Source organism: Procambarus clarkii, chromosome 11 (genome assembly GCF_040958095.1).
Source record: "Procambarus clarkii isolate CNS0578487 chromosome 11, FALCON_Pclarkii_2.0, whole genome shotgun sequence".
Taxonomy (NCBI): Eukaryota; Metazoa; Arthropoda; class Malacostraca; order Decapoda; family Cambaridae; genus Procambarus; species Procambarus clarkii.
In genome coordinates, this window is record NC_091160.1 from 2,712,954 (window position 1) to 2,732,805 (window position 19,852).

The following is a 19,852-nucleotide window of genomic DNA, read 5'->3' on the forward strand; positions in this document are numbered from 1 at the left end:
AGCAACGCAACTGGTATGTACAAGACGCCTTAATCCACTTGACCATCACGACCGGACATAATGAGGTGATAGCCGAGGCTATTTGAACCACCCCACCGCCGGCACTCGAATAGTAACATTGGGCATAGCAATTGACCAAATAACCTCATTATTTGGGGCACACGTGAGGAACACAAATGCGAACAAGCCTGAATGGTCCCCAGGACAATATGCAACTGAAAACTCACACCCCAGAAGTGACTCGAACCCAGACTCCCAGGAGCAACGCAACTGGTATGTACAAGACGCCTAAATCCACTTGACCATCACGTCTTGGGCATAGCATTTTACCAAATCACCTCATTCTTTGGGGCACACGTGAAGAACACAAATGCAAACAAGCCTGAATGGTCCCCAGGACAATATGCAACTGAAAACTCACACCCCAGAAGTGACTCGAACCCATACTCCCAGGAGCAACCCAACTGGTATGTACAAGACGCCTTAATCCACTTGACCATCACCACCGGACATAATGAGGTGATAGCCGAGGCTATTTGAACCTTCTCACCGCCGGCACTCGGATAGTAATCTTGGGCATAGCATTTTACCAAATCACCTCATTCTTTGGGGCACACGTGAGGAACACAAATGCGAACAAGCCTGAATGGTCCCCAGGACAATATGCAACTGAAAACTCACACCCCAGAAGTGACTCGAACCCATACTCCCAGGAGCAACGCAACTGGTATGTACAAGACGCCTTAATCCACTTGACCATCAAGACCGGACATAATGAGGTGATAGCCGAGGCTATTTGAACCACCCCACCGCCGGCACTCGGATAGTAATCTTGGGCATAGCATTTTACCAAATCACCTCATTCTTTGGGGCACACGTGAGGAACACAAATGCGAACAAGCCTGAATGGTCTCCAGGACAATATGCAACTGAAAACTCACACCCCAGAAGTGACTCGAACCCATACTCCCAGGAGCAACGCAACTGGTATGTACAAGACGCCTTAATCCACTTGACCATCACGACCGGACATAATGAGGTGATAGCCGAGGCTATTTGAACCACCCCACCGCCGGCACTCGGATAGTAATCTTGGGCATAGCATTTTACCAAATCACCTCATTCTTTGGGGCACACGTGAGGAACACAAATGCGAACAAGCCTGAATGGTCTCCAGGACAATATGCAACTGAAAACTCACACCCCAGAAGTGACTCGAACCCATACTCCCAGGAGCAACGCAACTGGTATGTACAAGACGCCTTAATCCACTTGACCATCACGACCGGACATAATGAGGTGATAGCCGAGGCTATTTGAACCACCCCACAGCCGGAACTCGGATAGTAATCTTGGGCATAGCATTTTACCAAATCACCTCATTCTTTGGGGCACACGTGAGGAACACAAATGCGAACAAGCCTGAATGGTCCCCAGGACAATATGCAACTGAAAACTCACACCCCAGAAGTGACTCGAACCCATACTCCAAGGAGCAACGCAACTGGTATGTACAAGACGCCTTAATCCACTTGACCATCACGACCGGACATAATGACGTGATAGCCGAAGCTATTTGAACCACCCCACAGCCGGAACTCGGATAGTAATCTTGGGCATAGCATTTTACCAAATCACCTCATTCTTTGGGGCACACGTGAGGAACACAAATGCGAACAAGCCTAAATGGTCCCCAGGACAATATGCAACTGAAAACTCACACCCCAGAAGTGACTCGAACCCATACTCCCAGGAGCAACGCAACTGGTATGTACAAGACGCGTTAATCCACTTGACCATCACGACCGGACGTAATGAGGTGATAGCCGAGGCTATTTGAACCACCCCACCGCCAGCACTCGGATAGTAATCTTGGGCATAGCATTTTACCAAATCACCTCATTCTTTGGGGCACACGTGAGGAACACAAATGCGAACAAGCCTGAATGGTCCCCAGGACAATATGCAACTGAAAACTCACACCCCAGAAGTGACTCGAACCCATACTCCCAGGAGCAACGCAACTGGTATGTACAAGACGCCTTAATCCACTTGACCATCACGACCAGACATAATGAGTTGATAGCCGAGGCTATTTGAACCACCTTACCGCCGGCACTCGGATAGTAGTCTTGGGCATAGCATTTTACCAAATCACCTCATTCTTTGGGGCACACGTGAGGAACACAAATGCGAACAAGCCTGAATGGTCCCCAGGACAATATGCAACTGAAAACTCACACCCCAGAAGTGACTCGAACCCATACTCCCAGGAGCAACGCAACTGGTATGTACAAGACGCCTTAATCCACTATACCATCACGACCGGACATAATGAGGTGATAGCCGAGGCTATTTGAACCACCCCACCGCCGGCACTCGGATAGTAATCTTGGGCATAGCATTTTACCAAATCACCTCATTCTTTGGGGCACACGTGAGGAACACAAATGCGAACAAGCCTGAATGGTCCCCAGGACAATATGCAACTGAAAACTCACACCCCAGAAGTGACTTGAACCCATACTCCCAGGAGCAACGCAACTGGTATGTACAAGACGCCTTAATCCACTTGACCATCACGACCGGACATAATGAGGTGATAGCCGAGGCTATTTGAACCACCCCACAGCCGGAACTCGGATAGTAATCTTGGGCATAGCATTTTACCAAATCACCTCATTCTTTGGGGCACTCGTGAGGAACACAAATGCGAACAAGCCTAAATGGTCCCCAGGACAATATGCAACTGAAAACTCACACCCCAGAAGTGACTCGAACCCATACTCCCAGGAGCAACGCAACTGGTATGTACAAGACGCCTTAATCCACTTGACCATCACGACCGGACATAATGAGGTGATAGCCGAGGCTATTTGAACCACCCCACCGCCGGCACTCGAATAGTAATCTTGGGCATAGCAATTGACCAAATAACCTCATTATTTGGGGCACACGTGAGGAACACAAATGCGAACAAGCCTGAATGGTCCCCAGGACAATATGCAACTGAAAACTCACACCCCAGAAGTGACTCGAACCCAGACTCCCAGGAGCAACGCAACTGGTATGTACAAGACGCCTAAATCCACTTGACCATCACGTCTTGGGCATAGCATTTTACCAAATCACCTCATTCTTTGGGGCACACGTGAAGAACACAAATGCAAACAAGCCTGAATGGTCCCCAGGACAATATGCAACTGAAAACTCACACCCCAGAAGTGACTCGAACCCATACTCCCAGGAGCAACCCAACTGGTATGTACAAGACGCCTTAATCCACTTGACCATCACCACCGGACATAATGAGGTGATAGCCGAGGCTATTTGAACCTCCTCACCGCCGGCACTCGGATAGTAATCTTGGGCATAGCATTTTACCAAATCACCTCATTCTTTGGGGCACACGTGAGGAACACAAATGCGAACAAGCCTGAATGGTCCCCAGGACAATATGCAACTGAAAACTCACACCCCAGAAGTGACTCGAACCCATACTCCCAGGAGCAACGCAACTGGTATGTACAAGACGCCTTAATCCACTTGACCATCATGACCGGACATAATGAGGTGATAGCCGAGGCTATTTCAACCACCCCACCGCCGGCACTCGGATAGTAATCTTGGGCATAGCATTTTACCAAATCACCTCATTCTTTGGGGCACACGTGAGGAACACAAATGCGAACAAGCCTGAATGGTCTCCAGGACAATATGCAACTGAAAACTCACACCCCAGAAGTGACTCGAACCCATACTCCCAGGAGCAACGCAACTGGTATGTACAAGATGCCTTAATCCACTTGACCATCACGACCGGACATAATGAGGTGATAGCCGAGGCTATTTGAACCACCCCACCGCCGGCACTCGGATAGTAATCTTGGGCATAGCATTTTACCAAATCACCTCATTCTTTGGGGCACACGTGAGGAACACAAATGCGAACAAGCCTGAATGGTCCCCAGGACAATATGCAACTGAAAACTCACACCCCAGAAGTGACTCGAACCCATACTCCAAGGAGCAACGCAATTGGTATGTACAAGACGCCTTAATCCACTTGACCATCACGACCGGACATAATGAGGTGATAGCCGAGGCTATTTGAACCACCCCACCGCCGGCACTCGGATAGTATTCTTGGGCATAGCATTTTACCAAATCACCTCATTCTTTGGGGCACACGTGAGGAACACAAATGCAAACAAGCCTGAATGGTCCCCAGGACAATATGCAACTGAAAACTCACACCCCAGAAGTGACTCGAACCCATACTCCCAGGAGCAACGCAACTGGTATGTACAAGACGCCTTAATCCACTTGACCATCACAACTGGACATAATGGTTCTCTCGCTGGCATGGTATGTACCGCTCTGCGCTGTGTGGCCGGGAGTCCATTAGTGCTAGTATGATGGACTCTGCTCGCTGTAAATTTTCATTGACAGACGTTTGATTTAAACTTAACTTAGTATTATGATAACATAACAAATTTCTTATCAAAATGGTGTTACTTGCAATATGTCTGAGTTTGTTTATCCAATGCTTAAGGACATGTTTCCATGACAGGTGTCAATCAGTGCCGGGTGCAACGTTGTGCGGCCGTGGAGTGCCAGTGTCATTGGTACAGTGGGTGGATCAGTGTTCCTTGCCATCCACACCCTTCTGCCCAAGTTGAAGGGTACGTCACTGCTTCTCTCACCGCTCAGTTTTCTTAACTTTGTCTCAAGAAGGCAACAAGTAGCCAGTTTTATCTAACTTGAGTTTGAAATATTTTAACTTTAACGTTATGTTCTGTAGATGGCATATACTTAAATAATAATATTTATAAAATTTTATATTATTGGGAAGCGTACGTGCATATTGGGACTGTTGAGGTTGTGGATGTAAAGTTAATAAATATTTCTTCCACAGTTGACGACCCACTTGATGCTGTGGCTGTACACATGGGAGGTGGGTTGTGGGGGCTGGTTGCTGTAGCCCTCTTCCAGGATGGTGGCATTGTGTACGGGGGCAGCGCGGAGGTCCTCGCCTGGAACATAGTGGGGGCGCTGGCCATAGTGGCCTCTGTTTAGTTATGTTTGGTTCCCTTAGGCTGCTCGGCCTCTTGAGGGTGCCTCCAGAAATGGAAATTGCAGGCAAGTGAAGATAATAATAAAGTTTTCACTTTTGTATTATATAATTGATAATTGTTATATTTTTAGTGTTATGAACGCATTCATTATACATTATATATGTTCTATATCTCTAACAATATCTATACGCCAGGAATGGACATCTTGAAGCACGGGGAGCCAGCCTACCCAGCTGACGCTTGGCTGGAGAGCCAGTACGATGGATCCGTAAACACTCAGGAGAACAAGAGGAATTCAAGTAAGTTGTCAACTAAGTTGCTTTTAAAGTTTTGTGTGTGATGTTTATATATTTGATATTAATGAAATACATCATAGAAATTCATACAGTTTTGTTATCAACATTTTCCACTATTCATATAATCCATTATTTTCCAGATCTTCCACCCAACATGTCTGCCCCAGAAGAATTTGGTTTGACTAATTCCCAGGACCCAGCTCCAGTCCCTGGACACCTTGTATACTGGAGTCGTGCAGGACCAGTCCCATCCCCCACCTCTCGCCCGTCGTGTCCCTCAACAACCACGTAGCTAACCACTTGAACTCCAACAATAGTGTCTCTGAAGCTGGCTTCACAGTCCGACTGGGAGACCATGATCTGCGAGTCCTCGATGAACCCAGAAATCAACGTGGTCAAGACCCTCATTGTTACACCAATGAGGCTTTTGACGAAACCACAAAGCTTTAAGATTATCTTTTATTTGTCATTACTTATGAAAGTATTTGTATGTTGTCATTACTTATGAAAGTATGTGTATGTTGTCATTACTTATGAAAGTGGGTGTATGTTTGTCATTACTTATGAGAGTATGTGTGTTTGTTATTACTTATGAAACCTCAAAACTCTGAGATTCTCTGTTGGTTCTTCGACATTAAAGCTTGCTTGTATTGATTCGGTAAATTGACTTAATTAATTTATATTATTTTTCTGCACTAATTACATGAAATATATTATATATTTTTTTTTATTCGGTAAACTTAGTAAGAAACCTGATAAACTAAAGGTTTAACAAGAATTACGTTAAGGTGAAGGATGTTGACAGAGAAAGATGGCGAGCATATTTTACGACTTAAAGTAGGGACTGGAATGAAGTATGAAGTATGGAGGGACTTGAAGTATGTGCCTAGCCACATACTTCATTGTCGACCTTCGCCCGACAGTCTTCCAAGAACTGCCATCGCGAATGCACTTTAATTGTGCATTTTTTTACATTTGCATTGTTCTTAATGGGTTGTATTCAAGTGTTTAACTATCAATAAGTTTCCTATTCTCGAATAATTACTTCCTGTTGTCTGGTCTTGATGATTTGATGGCCCATAAGATTATAGACTTGCGGTGGATTACTCCCTAACTGGATGTAAGATGACATAATGATTTTAAATGATTTTAACATGTTTGAAAGGAGTAAGGAAAACAAAAAGGAATTATGAAGTGAAGACATTTCCCCAACGGAGACATCACCCACCAGACACATCACCTGCCAGACATCATCCACCAGACACATCATCCACCAGAATCATCACCCACCAGACACATCATCCACCAGACTCATCACCCACCAGAAACATCACTCACCACACATCATCCACCAGACACATCACCCACCAAAAATCATCATCCACCAGACACATCATCCACCAGACTCATCACCAACCAGACACATCATCCACCAGACACATCACCCACCAAAATCATCACTCGCCAGACACATCATCCACTAGAATCATCATCCACCAGAGACAATCTTCCATATAACATTGAGGAGGGCGACGTTGAGGGACCTGTACCGTCTGCTGTTAAGATACGTAGCCACGTTGTTGAACAACCCTGTGGTGTCGCACAAGAGATATATCACATTTTGAGTCAAATCAATTATGTTGAATTAAATAAATATATGTATTTAAGAGAGAATGTTTTTTTCTGCTCAAGGGTGGGGGGGGGGCCAGACGCTTGGACCTAGTCTCATCCAGCGTTGAAGGGTGAGTAATGTTGGCTATGTGCCCAGAGTGGGAACTTCGAGGTCTATCTCCTCTACTCCCATTAAAAAGGAGTCGGCATCAATGGCCCTTTCCAAATATATCGGTGAAAGGTGGCTGTCTGAGTCTATAGAACTTCTTCTCTCCACCCTTCCTTGGAAAATATATATATATGTCGCACCGCACTACTTGGCCTAAATGCAGAATGATTTTCGTTATTTTCAAATATTTCTTTCCAAATTGGTTTATTCCAAATAATATTATATAATATTTAGTACACGAATTACTGACTTATGTTTGGTTAACCTAATAAGAACATTTCTTATGTTCTTAATATAATATTACTATATTATATTAAGATAATATAGTTCTTAATATAATATATTATATTCTTAATATAATATTACTATATCATATTAATAAAGAACATGAAATATTTCTTAGTTATGTTAATTTAGGTTATGATAGGTTAGGTAATTTTGGTCGTATATCTATGTTAGTTTCAAATTAAAAATACGTTTAATCATATAAAATATAATGGAAAGCTATATTATTTCATAAGATCTTTAAGAAAACCTCTGCTTATTAGGCAAACCAGGGTTTGCATAGTAGACTAAGTAGTGCATTCTGGCTATTAGGTACAATATATAGTAGTAGTAGGCATCCATCAGTCTCAGAAGACTATGGTGTTGCGCTCTGGTTGTTGGTCTGGAGAGGCCTCACGAGGGCATAAAGCCAAGGAAGGTTAATACGGAGAAGCTGTTACCCAGGCAGCAGGTCCCCCCTCTCCTCGGCGCTGAAAGTCTCCAATGGAAAGGCAAACGCCAATGCGATTGGTTCCAGCGCCGTCGCAGGAACTGTGAGTTCCGGGGAAGACCTCGAAGTTGGTGAAAAAAAGGCACAGGGACTCCAAACCCGGAGACCGCCGTGGTCGGGGCCGGAGAAGAACCACCCCCAGCAAGGGTATGAACGACCCCAGCCTCCTGAAGCAGAGCTGGGCCGCACGACCCCGGGGAGGTGGACGTCCCGGTCCCGCACCTACGGATTCCTGACAGAGATCGTCACAACCCTCTTTCACCGGAGGCCGGCCTCCTTCAAGAAAAATTAGAAGGAAGAGTGATAATTATTAAATACAACAATTATTATTATAATATATATATAAATATTATTATATATAATTATTATTATAATAAATACTATAATAATAATATAAATAATTAATAATTATCACACAATAGTTAGTTTAGGTTATTTATTATGCACCCCATACCCATCTTGTGGGTGGTAGTGGAAAGGGTTACAGAGGCACATAATGGGCTCAGGGACTGAACCCCACAATTCATTTAGCTAAGCAAGTTACAATCTTGATGAGCTAGTTACAAAATTCAATATAAGTCGTCACATCAACAATGGGTTCGAGATCGACCACAAGTACAGTTTCTAAATTAAGCAACTGTCCCACAATACAACCTCCTCCCCCCCACCAATCTATGGTTCATCCAATAAAATCACAATATATATATATATATATATATATATATATATATATATATATATATATATATATATATATATATATATATATATATATATATATATATATATATATATATATATATATCTCACACCCCAGAAGTGACTCGAACCCATACTGCCAGGAGCACTCTGCAACTGTACATCTGCAATGCATGATAATAGGAACAAAAACAGGCAGGGCCCTCGTGTATTGTGTGGCCCTCGTGTGTTATGTGGCCCTCGTGTGTTATGTGGCCCTCGTGTGTTGTGTGGCCCTTGTGTTGTGTGGCCCTTGTTGTGTTGTGTGGCCCTTGTTGTGTTGTGTGGCCACAGTGTGTTATGTGGCCCTTGTGTGTTGTGTTACCCTTGTGTGTTGTGTGGCCCTTGTGTGTTGTGTGGCCCTTGTGTGTTGTGTGGCCCTTGTGTGTTGTGTTACCCTTGTGTGTTGTGTTACCCTTGTGTGTTGTGTGGCCCTTGTGTGTTGTGTGGCCCTTGTGTGTTGTGTGGTCCTTGTGTGTTGTGTGGTCCTTGTGTGTTGTGTGGCAGGGCCACACAAACACTCAACAAACAAGCGCGCATCGGAACATGCAGGAACCGGGAACAAAAACTCGCTCCCCCCCCCCCACACACACACAACCGCACCCCATGCACATCCAAGTACACAACTAGATACAACCTCACAACACATAGCAAACAAAATAAATTACTGGACAGGAGAACAAACCTCAACGGGAGGCGAATATTTTTCAGGAAACTTATACAGAGGATATTTGTGCTTATAGGCCTCCCATATCAAATACTCCATGTCAGTAGGGGAACGATTCCCCTGCTTCCGGGGCCGCATAAACTCTTTAATCACTAAATCAAAAACGGCAGAAACGAAAACGGCGGCTCCCGGAGGTGGTCGACAGAAGTCGCATAACAAAGAGGGGCAAGATAAACCACCTCCTCCGCCAGATAGTGGTCTTTTTTTGTTTTGGTAGGGACGCGAGTCTTTATTTTCCTCGGCGTCACCCCTTCTATATAGGAACCACCGTGAAAGCGGAAGAAACCGAAGTAGAGTACGTAGACCGCCTAGATGGTCCCGCCGCCGGATGCGCAAGAGAAGAAGGCAAGTTTTTGTTAATTAAATTTTTCACGTTTGAAAGTGAAAAAGTGATATGATCTACTTTAGCCACGTTATTGTGACTCATCGCCTGCATTTTCACGTTTGTTTTTAGTGTGAAGCACTTGGAAATATTATCTTACGATATGCGCGTTACCCCTCTGGTGATGCTTATAACCTGTGACTGGTCTGTGACTGGTTTGGTAGTGAAAGCCTCTCGTTATCCTGCCTCTCGGCACTGGAGGTACTGAGTTATATCTCTCCTCCTTAAGACAGGTCTAGGAATATGATCAAGGTCTATCCACAAGACGTTTCGACAACATCCGTTTTCTGATGGTCAAAACCGTTCGGTTTGGATACATTAGCTTAGGCTATCGTAGGGACGGTTAGGTTTCGTTAACTTACGTAAATTTTACGTTAGGTTAGGCTAGGTTAGGTTTGACTTGTTTAGGCTTGGCTATATTAGGATGGGTTAAGGTAGGTTAGGTTGGATTTGTTTAGGTTGTGTTAGGCTAGGTTAGACTGGGTTAGGCTAAGTTGAGTTCAGTTAGGTTGAGTTAGGTTTGGTAAGTTCTCGTGTTTTAAAATCCGTCAGTGAACCGTGTTGTGTAGGCTGCGACTTGCGTTCGTCTGCAGCACCACCACCTGGTTCCTCACAGCCACGTCCAACACAACACAGCTGCCCACTTCTCGTGTGGTAATGACAACACTTATCACAAGTACAATCTTAAATTATTTTTAAATTGTTTAAACTGTATAAAATTGGTTATACAACTTATTCCCAATTGTGTGCAGACTGAACATCACCAGGCACTTTACCCCTTGTAGGGCAGATATCGAACCCACAACATAACAATAAAAGCTGTTTTAGCAAAGCCAGACTATTTCACTGAGCTTAACATTAAGCTAAAGCCATTCAAAGCAGGCATTTAAGTGCCAGTTTGTTCAACCTATACTCAACCAGAGGTTATCATCCATAATACTTTATCTAAATGGCATTAAATACAATTTTCAGCTCGTGAACCTCTCGCCCTTCACCTCACTCTGCTGCCTTTCTCTGCCGCTCTTTCTGTAAACGACTTTATAATGGTTCAGGGCGGACCGTGACACCATTTCCATTATTTTCTGATGTGTGTCCGTCATACGTTTTGGGTAGAACCGTCTGACATGGTTTAGACACAGCTGTCACACATGGTTTAGACAGAGCTGTCACACATGGTTTAGACAGAGCTGTCACACAGGGTTTAGAGAGAGCTGTCACACAGGGTTTAGACAGAGCTGTCACACAGGGTTTAGACAGAGCTGTCACACAGGGTTTAGACAGAGCTGTCACACAGGGTTTAGACAGAGCTGTCACACATGGTTTAGACAGAGCTGTCACACAGGGTTTAGACAGAGCTGTCACACATGGTTTAGACAGAGCTGTCACACAGGGTTTAGACAGAGCCGTCAGACAGGGTTTAGACAGAGCTGTCACACAGGGTTTAGACAGAGCTGTCACACATGGTTTAGACAGAGCTGTCACACAGGGTTTAGACAGAGCTGTCACACATGGTTTGGTTGAGTCGTCCGGCATGGTTTAGTTAAGCCGTATAACATGGTTTCAGTAAGCAAGGGTCGCCGTGGCCGAGTAGGCTAAGCTATTTCTTCATTCGCTGAGTCATTGGGGATTTTTTGAATGATTACTAAAGTTATTATGTAATATCAGTCAAATTTTACTTAGGTAGTATCGAGGAATATTGGCTTATACTGGGTATAGGTCAGGCTGCTAATTTAGTTTGGATCAGAGTACACGAAATGCATTGTTACAAGAGTTGAATTGAACGCGTCTATCAATGTTTAATAGGTCTACCAATGTCAATGTCTACCAATGAATTTTAGGTATGACTCTTGGTCACTAAGTTGGGGGGGGGGGCTACATAATTCCCCCGCCTTGGTGCCTTGTTTTGATAATCACTGACTACCGTGGGGGATAATACCAGTTTATGACTGCTCAGGTCATAAACCACAGCTCAAAGGTCACAACCACAGGGATAATAACCATTCGGTATGACTCAAGGGTTGACTACGCAGTTGACCAAATACAGCTGTAGGAGCGTATGATACCGGACGACATATAATAACCCACGTTCAAGCTATTGGTTACGATTGAGAAATCTGTTTAGTTAACATGTACGATATTGTGCGCATCTTCACGCGCATAACAAAGTGTTCCACTGCGCCGCTTCTCAGGAGAAAAGATCCAGGATAGGGGGGGGGGGAGAAATAGCCTAAGCTACTCTATCCCTTTGAAATGTATTTGTTCTTGTTTCAATAGACATACTTAACGAAACCTGAAACTGAGCGGCCCGAAACGCTTTGCGTAATAGTGGCTTTAGGCATTGTATGTATTAGCTCTATCTGTAAATTCATCAATATTTGTATCACCAATATTTGTAAATTCATCAATATTTGTATTTGTATCAATGTATGTATGTACTTTACCTGAATAAACATTTGAATTTTTTTGAATTTTTGAACTTGAACTTGATCCAAGACGCAGGCAACACCAGACAAAGAATCCGGGGCTGCAGTTGGCGCCATACTGAACCTCCACCGCGACACGCAACCACACAATGTATCTGGATGCAGGAAGCAACCACTGTACCAATTCCTTATGACAACATAATCTATGCAAAAGCTGTGACTTGGAGGGGGGGGAGGGAGGGGACGTAGAGGATTGTTGTGGCTATATCTGAGTATGTGAGTGATATGCTGTATGACAATACAGACCCGAGTATATACACTTGTTCACCACACATGTTGATAATTATACACCAGTATACATACTTATACGTGAAGGGAGGTAAAACAAAAAATAGTGAGTGTGACTGGACCAGGTAGAGGAAGTGTGAGGAGGGTAGACATGAGTGGGTATAGAGGGAGGGGTGACGTGATTTTATTCACCTTGGGCATTAGGAGCCGCATGTGAAATGTTTTATTTATTTATTTATATTTTATTTATTTATATAAACAAGAGTTCTTACATTTTTGTACAGTCACTAGCACGCATAGCGTTTCGGACAGGACCTTAATCCTAATTTTCCCTGGAATACGACCCGCCAAATCGTTTAACAACCAGGTACCTATTCACAACCTGGATGAACAGAGGCTACAGTTAAGGATTGGGGCCCAGTAAATCCTCCCCGTTACATCCATAGTTAGTGTGGTAAACAGTTCATATGACTCAGGGCGTGGATCACCTAATTTTCCAGTGCTCAAGTGGATGCTCCGGGAAGGGCATGTTCCATTGGGTAGCGGTTAGTTGCCTTGGGATCCTTCCATTTTTAAGGCTTGCTCAGTAGCTCAGTTGTAGCTACTGAGTCAGTAGCTTATAGCTACACTATAAGCAGACCCACCTGGACACTATAAGCAGACTCACCTGGACACTATAAGTAGACCCACCTGGACATTAAGCAGACCCACCTGGACTCCACAGGTGCTGGAGGGGTGAACGGTGGCTTCTGAGGGCTGGTGTGGTGCTGAGGTCAGTGTCGTGCATGGTTATATACTGGCCAGGCACTCTACCCCGGTGGGGGAGGGCCGGGGTGTTGCATGGGGAGGGGGCGTACTGTCATTGGTGGGAGGGGCAAGACTTATCTCTCACTGTGGGAGCACCACAAGAATCACTTCAGCGAACACATATGGTTTGTGAATCAAGAAGATTCATTCTTCTCTGAACCTCCCTTACTTATCTCTCCCTCCCTTACTTATCTAGCTCTCACTCTCTTACTCATCTCTCTCTCGCAGTCTCATTTCTTCCTCATCTCCCCCTCCTAGTCTCATCTCTCTAATGACAGGTTAAACCGGACTAGCTACGCTGGGATAAATCCAAGATCCAACAGCATCATATAAAGAGTACAAACATGAACTAGCAATAGGTCTGTTGTTTGACACAATGAAGTGTGTCAAACAAAACACTTGCATGGGGAGAGTAACAATCTCGGTTGTCTAACAGACAGTGTCACAGCTGCAATACGACTTGGCAACAAGTATCTCTGGCAACAAGTTATATTATTAGTATTAGTATTAACTGCGCACTCCAATGGTTAAGTCTGTTTAAATAATGGTGGACCTTGAAACTCTTTTATCAACAATATATCATATTTCACCTTGCAGATGACATTTCCTGGATAATGAATAAACACATACACAACATTTGTTTATAGATCAGTTTATTTCAAAACAAATATATCATTAAAGAAATGCCAAGACACAATGTTAAGCATTTATTATAGGCAAAACAATATAAAATAATATAAAAAAGTGATTTGTATATTTTTCAAATTTTCCTTATTACTTTGTTTACATACAAATAAATAAGAGTACCGTACATTGAAATATCCTACCTAAAATTGGCTAGAAATGCAATGTATCGGAAAAACCGACACATTACTAACTTTCCATACAATATGCAGTTAATATTGCTGCTGTTTGACCACGTGACTAGCGGGCTACACACATACTCTACACCAACAAAATGCTGAAGCCTTCTTATCAGATAAGGCTTCCCCAGTATTTACTAGCATATGTAGTCTTAACACCTAGTAACATTGTAGTGAATTGTCTACCAATCGATAATTCTGATTGATAGACTATTACATTAATAACCCCCCCCCCACCCAGCTTGTGTAGGAAACGATTTGTGGGAATAAACTTATACAGTCCACAATCGAAACAAATAAATTAATGTAAGAAATAAATTCTATATAAATTAATGTAAAGTAATAAATTGTAAATAAATCAATAAATCCCACGAGGCTGTTTTCCCCCACACAATGGGTCGTTGTATCTTCACACACACACATGTAAATAAATATATAAATCAATTTATTTATTATATATATACCAAGATCAACACCGAGGACTAAATTGTTCACACATCCAGAATCAACATATATTTATTTATTTATTTATATACAAGAAGGTACATTGGGTTTGAGAGAATACATAGCCTAGTATTTAAAATCTTGTAAATAATAGAATGTAAAGCTAAATCTTGTAAATCTCATTTGAATATTGTCAAGTATCAATACACAACATACACACACAAGGGCAAGGGGGTTATATACACAGGGGGGGGGGGGGTGAATACACCCTAGAGTTTACTTAATAGTTGATCAGTGAGCTATTGTAGATGGGGGGGGGAGGTGTTAATACTCCTCTCAAGGCTGAAAAGTCTTAAGCCATTGATCAAACACCCATTGTTAGTAAACGCCTAGTAGCCTAGTAGTTAGTGTTTTTATATATTTTACTTAAAACTTAAAATTTTACTTATTTGAATATTTATATGCAATATCAGAACAATGATTTTATATATATATATATATATATATATATATATATATATATATATATATATATATATATATATATATATATATATATATATATATATATATATATATATATATATATATATATATATATATATATATATATATATATATATATATATATATATATATTACACCCATTCTATTATAGTTATATATATATATATATATATTAATGTTTACACTCAAGCTGAGCTCAACACTATGAATAAAACACAACACCAGTCCGAGGGATGTTGCGTAATTGCTGTTAAACAAGTCAACCCGAGAACATCAATGACCACTTTTGCAACATGCACAGTATTACAAGCACTGTTAAGTAAGTTCAGTAAAAAAAATGGCACCTGAGACCAATAGATGGAGTTACTTGTTTCTGTCTCGTAGTTTGTATCGCTCTTCTGGAGACGCCACTCCTTTAGGTACACTTTACTGTTCACTGTCTCTCAGGGAAGTGACCGTAGTTCAGTTGTTAAACTGTTAACTGGCCGTCAATATAGTAGTAAGATTGTGTGTTGTCTTGTTTACAATGCTGATTGCCGGTCTGTTGATGTAGTGAGTTGAAAAAACGATACATTCGTTGGATAAGTTTAAACCATTGACCAAGTTGAGGCTGTACCCCCTGGTCTGTTGCTTGGAGGAAGGTGCCGTTGTAGCAGGGGTGTGTGCCGCCGGTAAACACAGAGGTGATGACATTCTCCACCAGGCACTCTCCTACTTCTGGAGGTGGTGCAGTGTCAGGAGGACGTAACCTTAGTTGTCGAGGCTGCTCAGCGCAGACGGCAGCAAACTCTCCCCATCATCAGGGGTGGTTTGAGTAGATCTCAAACATGAGTAGACCTGCGGTCCGAGTCAGCACCGCAGGTCCTGACTGGTTTGGAGTGGAGACGGGTTCAAGTAAAAAATGGGCACACAGGAAATGATTTCGACGTTCAGTAAACACTCACCGAGTGGATAACTGAATGTCCGACAGCCCGATACGGTGTTGATGATAGTATGGTTGATGATGATAGTAATATTTTAAGATTGAGAAACTTTAAACTAAATGAGCACACATGTAGCGATTTTGCATTCAGTAAACACTTACTGAGTTGTAAACTGAATGCCGGAGCTGGCCAATACAAGGTTTGTGATAGTAATATTTTATTTTTATTTACGATGGAGAAACTTTAAACTAAAAATGAGGTCACATGGAGGGATATCTATGTTCAGTAAACTGTTACTGAGATGTAAACTGGATGGTTGACCCACCCAATACATGGTTTGTGATAGTAATATTTTATTTTTTACGATGGAGAAACTTTAAACTAAAAAATGAGTTCGCATGGAGGGATGTCTATGTTCAGTAAACAGTTACTGAGCTGTAAACTGAATGGTTGAGCTACCCGATACATGGCTGGTGATAGTAATATTTTATTTGTTACGATGTAGAAACTTAAAACTAAAAAATGAGGTTGCATGGATGGATAACAATGTTCAGTAAACAGTTACTGAGTTGTAAACTGAATGGTAGTGTCATCCAATACCTGGTTACTGATAATAGTATTTCACGATGCGAAAACCTTATGACCACACATGTAACAATTTTGCATTCAGTAAACACTTACTGAGTTTTAAACTGAATGCCGGAGCTGGTCAATACAAGGTTTGTGATAGTAATATTTTATTTTTATTTACGATGGAGAAACTTTAAACTAAAAATGAGGTCACATGGAGGGATATCTATGTTCAGTAAACTGTTACTGAGATGTAAACTGGATGGTTGACCCACCCAATACATGATTTGTGATAGTAATATTTTATTTTTTACGATGGAGAAACTTTAAACTAAAAATGAGCGCGCATGGAGGGATGTCTATGTTCAGTAAACAGTTACTGAGCTGTAAACTGAATGGTTGAGCTATACCCGATACATGGCTGGTGATAGTAATATTTTATTTTTTACGATGTAGAAACTAAAAACTAAAAAATGAGGTTGCATGGATGGATAACAATGTTCAGTAAAGAGTTACTGAGTTGTAAACTGAATGGTAGTGTCATCCAATACCTGGTTACTGATAATAGTATTTCACGATGAGAAAACCTTATGACCACACATGTAACGATTTTGCATTCAGTAAACACTTACTGAGTTGTAAACTGAATGTCGGAGCTGGTCAATACAAGGTTTGTGATAGTAATATTTTATTTTTATTTACGATGGAGAAACTTTAAACTAAAAATGAGGTCACATGGAGGGATATCTATGTTCAGTAAACTGTTACTGAGATGTAAACTGGATGGTTGACCCACCCAACACATGGTTTGTGATAGTAATATTTTATTTTTTACGATGGAGAAACTTTAAACTAAAAAATGAGCTCGCATGGAGGGATGTCTATGTTCAGTAAATAGTTACTGAGCTGTAAACTGAATGGTTGAGCTACCCGATACATGGCTGGTGATAGTAATATTTTATTTTTTACGATGTAGAAACTTAAAACTAAAAAATGAGGTTGCATGGATGGATAACAATGTTCAGTAAACAGTTACTGAGTTGTAAACTGAATGGTAGTGTCATCCAATACCTGGTTACTGATAATAGTATTTCACGATGAGAAAACCTTATGACCACACATGTAACGATTTTGCATTCAGTAAACACTTACTGAATTGTAAACTGAATGCCGGAGCTGGTCAATACAAGGTTTGTGATAGTAATATTTTATTTTTATTTACGATGGAGAAACTTTAAACTAAAAATGAGGTCACATGGAGGGATATCTATGTTCAGTAAACTGTTACTGAGATGTAAACTGGATGGTTGACCCACCCAATACATGGTTTGTGATAGTAATATTTTATTTTTTACGATGTAGAAACTTAAAACTAAAAAATGAGGTTGCATGGATGGATAACAATGTTCAGTAAACAGTTACTGAGTTGTAAACTGAATGGTAGTGTCATCCAATACCTGGTTACTGATAATAGTATTTCACGATGGAAAAACCTTATCCTAAACTAAAAATGAGCCCACATGAAGAGATTTTCACTTACTGAGATGTTAACTGAATGTCTGAGCTATCCAATAGTAGTATTAATTCAAGATGGAAAACTTAAAACTAAACTAAAATGAGCGCACATGAAGTGATACTCACGTTCATTAAACACTTACTACGTTGTTAACTGAATGTCTGAGACATTCAATACATGGTTGATGATATCCCTATTAATGACATTGATAATAAGAGGTCTTGAACTAGATACGGGCATGGGGGCAGCAACGCTGCGATATTGAAAAGAAACTGAACTGAATTTGAAAATTGATTAATATATGTAATGTGAAGCCGATCTACTGGAAAACAGTAAGCAAACTTTATTTGAAAAAGAATATGAGAAGACTGTAAAGCTGGGGGGCAAGAAAAGGATAAAAATAAGAAGTGATGATCTTCATAAACATAACATAAGATATTCATGACCGTAATTAATACAGTGTGAACTCTCTTAAACTATGCACACCATGAAATCTCGTCACTATGCATAACTTGCCACTCTGCGAAACAAATTATTGACTATAGTGCGACAGAGAGAATAAAAATGACCACTTATGTTTTGGAGTGCTATTTTAGTCAAGAAATACTGTAAAGGATGATTATTGACTATAGGGAATTTCGCGGGCTGCTGGTGTTTGATGAGTTGAACTGCTTAAAGGAAGCATATTTGCTAGAAAAAATTCCTGTGAAATAATGCTTGTTATGTGTTTTGACTACCTAGCTAATAGCATATTGCATGGCTAATAATGAAATGAAATGACACATTTTTGTCTGACTCACTTAGCACGAGTGAAGAGAAAACATTGAAAAACTGGCAAAGGTTGAAACTCTGTGAAATCATATCTGTTATGATAAGTTTTGACTAGCTGCAAGCTATGTTTGCCTTCTCTCTCTCTCTAATCTACACACGCGATATGAAATGTGAATTTGTTGACTGAAAGGAGATTGATGATGATACGAATAGTAATTGCCGACATTGAGCATATTCTCAAAAACGTAGTTTCTGCAAAAAAAAAATAACATTAAATTAGATGCGAGCTGCGATTTGAAAACAGAAGATGTGTGATGTGTGGCTTATTGTGTGGACTCTGGAGATATGATCTCCACATATAAGTTTCTCAAGAAAGTGGTAATATTTTTCTTGTGTTTGGATGTAATGGCTAAACATGGATGACATTTTCAATAATGTTATTTGCACATCCGACAAAGTTGATTTTCCCCGTTACGTTACATTGTGTTACAGAGGGCTAAAACTGGTAGACCGTAATATTCATATGGAAGGAGATGTAATGGAGATGGACTAAGTCCTACTTTATTTAAAAATGTCATTTTGGGCTGTAAAAGTTGATTTGCGTTACGTTACATTGTGTTAGAGGGCTAAAACTGGTAGAGGTCAATATTATATGGTAAGAGATGTGCTAAGTCATACTTTCATTTAAAAATGACATTTTGGACTGCAAAAAGTCGATTTGCGATACGTTACGTTGTGTTACATTGTGTTACAGAGGGGCTAAAAGGGGTAGACATCAATTATTTATATGGTAAGAGATGTAATGGAGATGGGCTAACCCTCACTTTCCGTTTCAAAATGACATTTTGGACTGCAAAAAGTTGATTTGCGTTACGTTACGTTGCGTTACATTGTGTTACAGAGGGCTAAAAGGGGTAGAGGCCAATATTTTATATGGTGAGAGATGTAATGAATAAGGACTAAT

At 41.3% G+C, this 19,852-nt stretch overlaps 2 protein-coding genes across 2 annotated transcripts in view; both read left to right on the forward strand.

The window, feature by feature from the left end:
- Window positions 1-4,365: 4,365 nt before the first annotated feature.
- On the forward strand, window positions 4,366-5,079 carry LOC138363500 (putative ammonium transporter 1). The gene is made up of 3 exons (XM_069322850.1): window positions 4,366-4,413; window positions 4,574-4,685; window positions 4,919-5,079. Exons 1-3 carry the CDS (start codon window positions 4,366-4,368, stop codon window positions 5,077-5,079), a joined length of 321 nt encoding a protein of 106 aa, XP_069178951.1.
- Window positions 5,080-5,081: 2 nt separating this feature from the next.
- The window catches only part of LOC123752938 (putative ammonium transporter 1), a 42,391-nt gene continuing 27,620 nt past the window's right edge, over window positions 5,082-19,852 (forward strand). Inside the window, exons 1-3 of the mRNA XM_069322851.1 lie at window positions 5,082-5,142; window positions 5,273-5,377; window positions 5,515-5,662. Of these exons, the coding sequence (XP_069178952.1) occupies window positions 5,082-5,142; window positions 5,273-5,377; window positions 5,515-5,662 (314 nt within the window). The remainder of the gene's footprint in view (window positions 5,143-5,272; window positions 5,378-5,514; window positions 5,663-19,852) is intronic.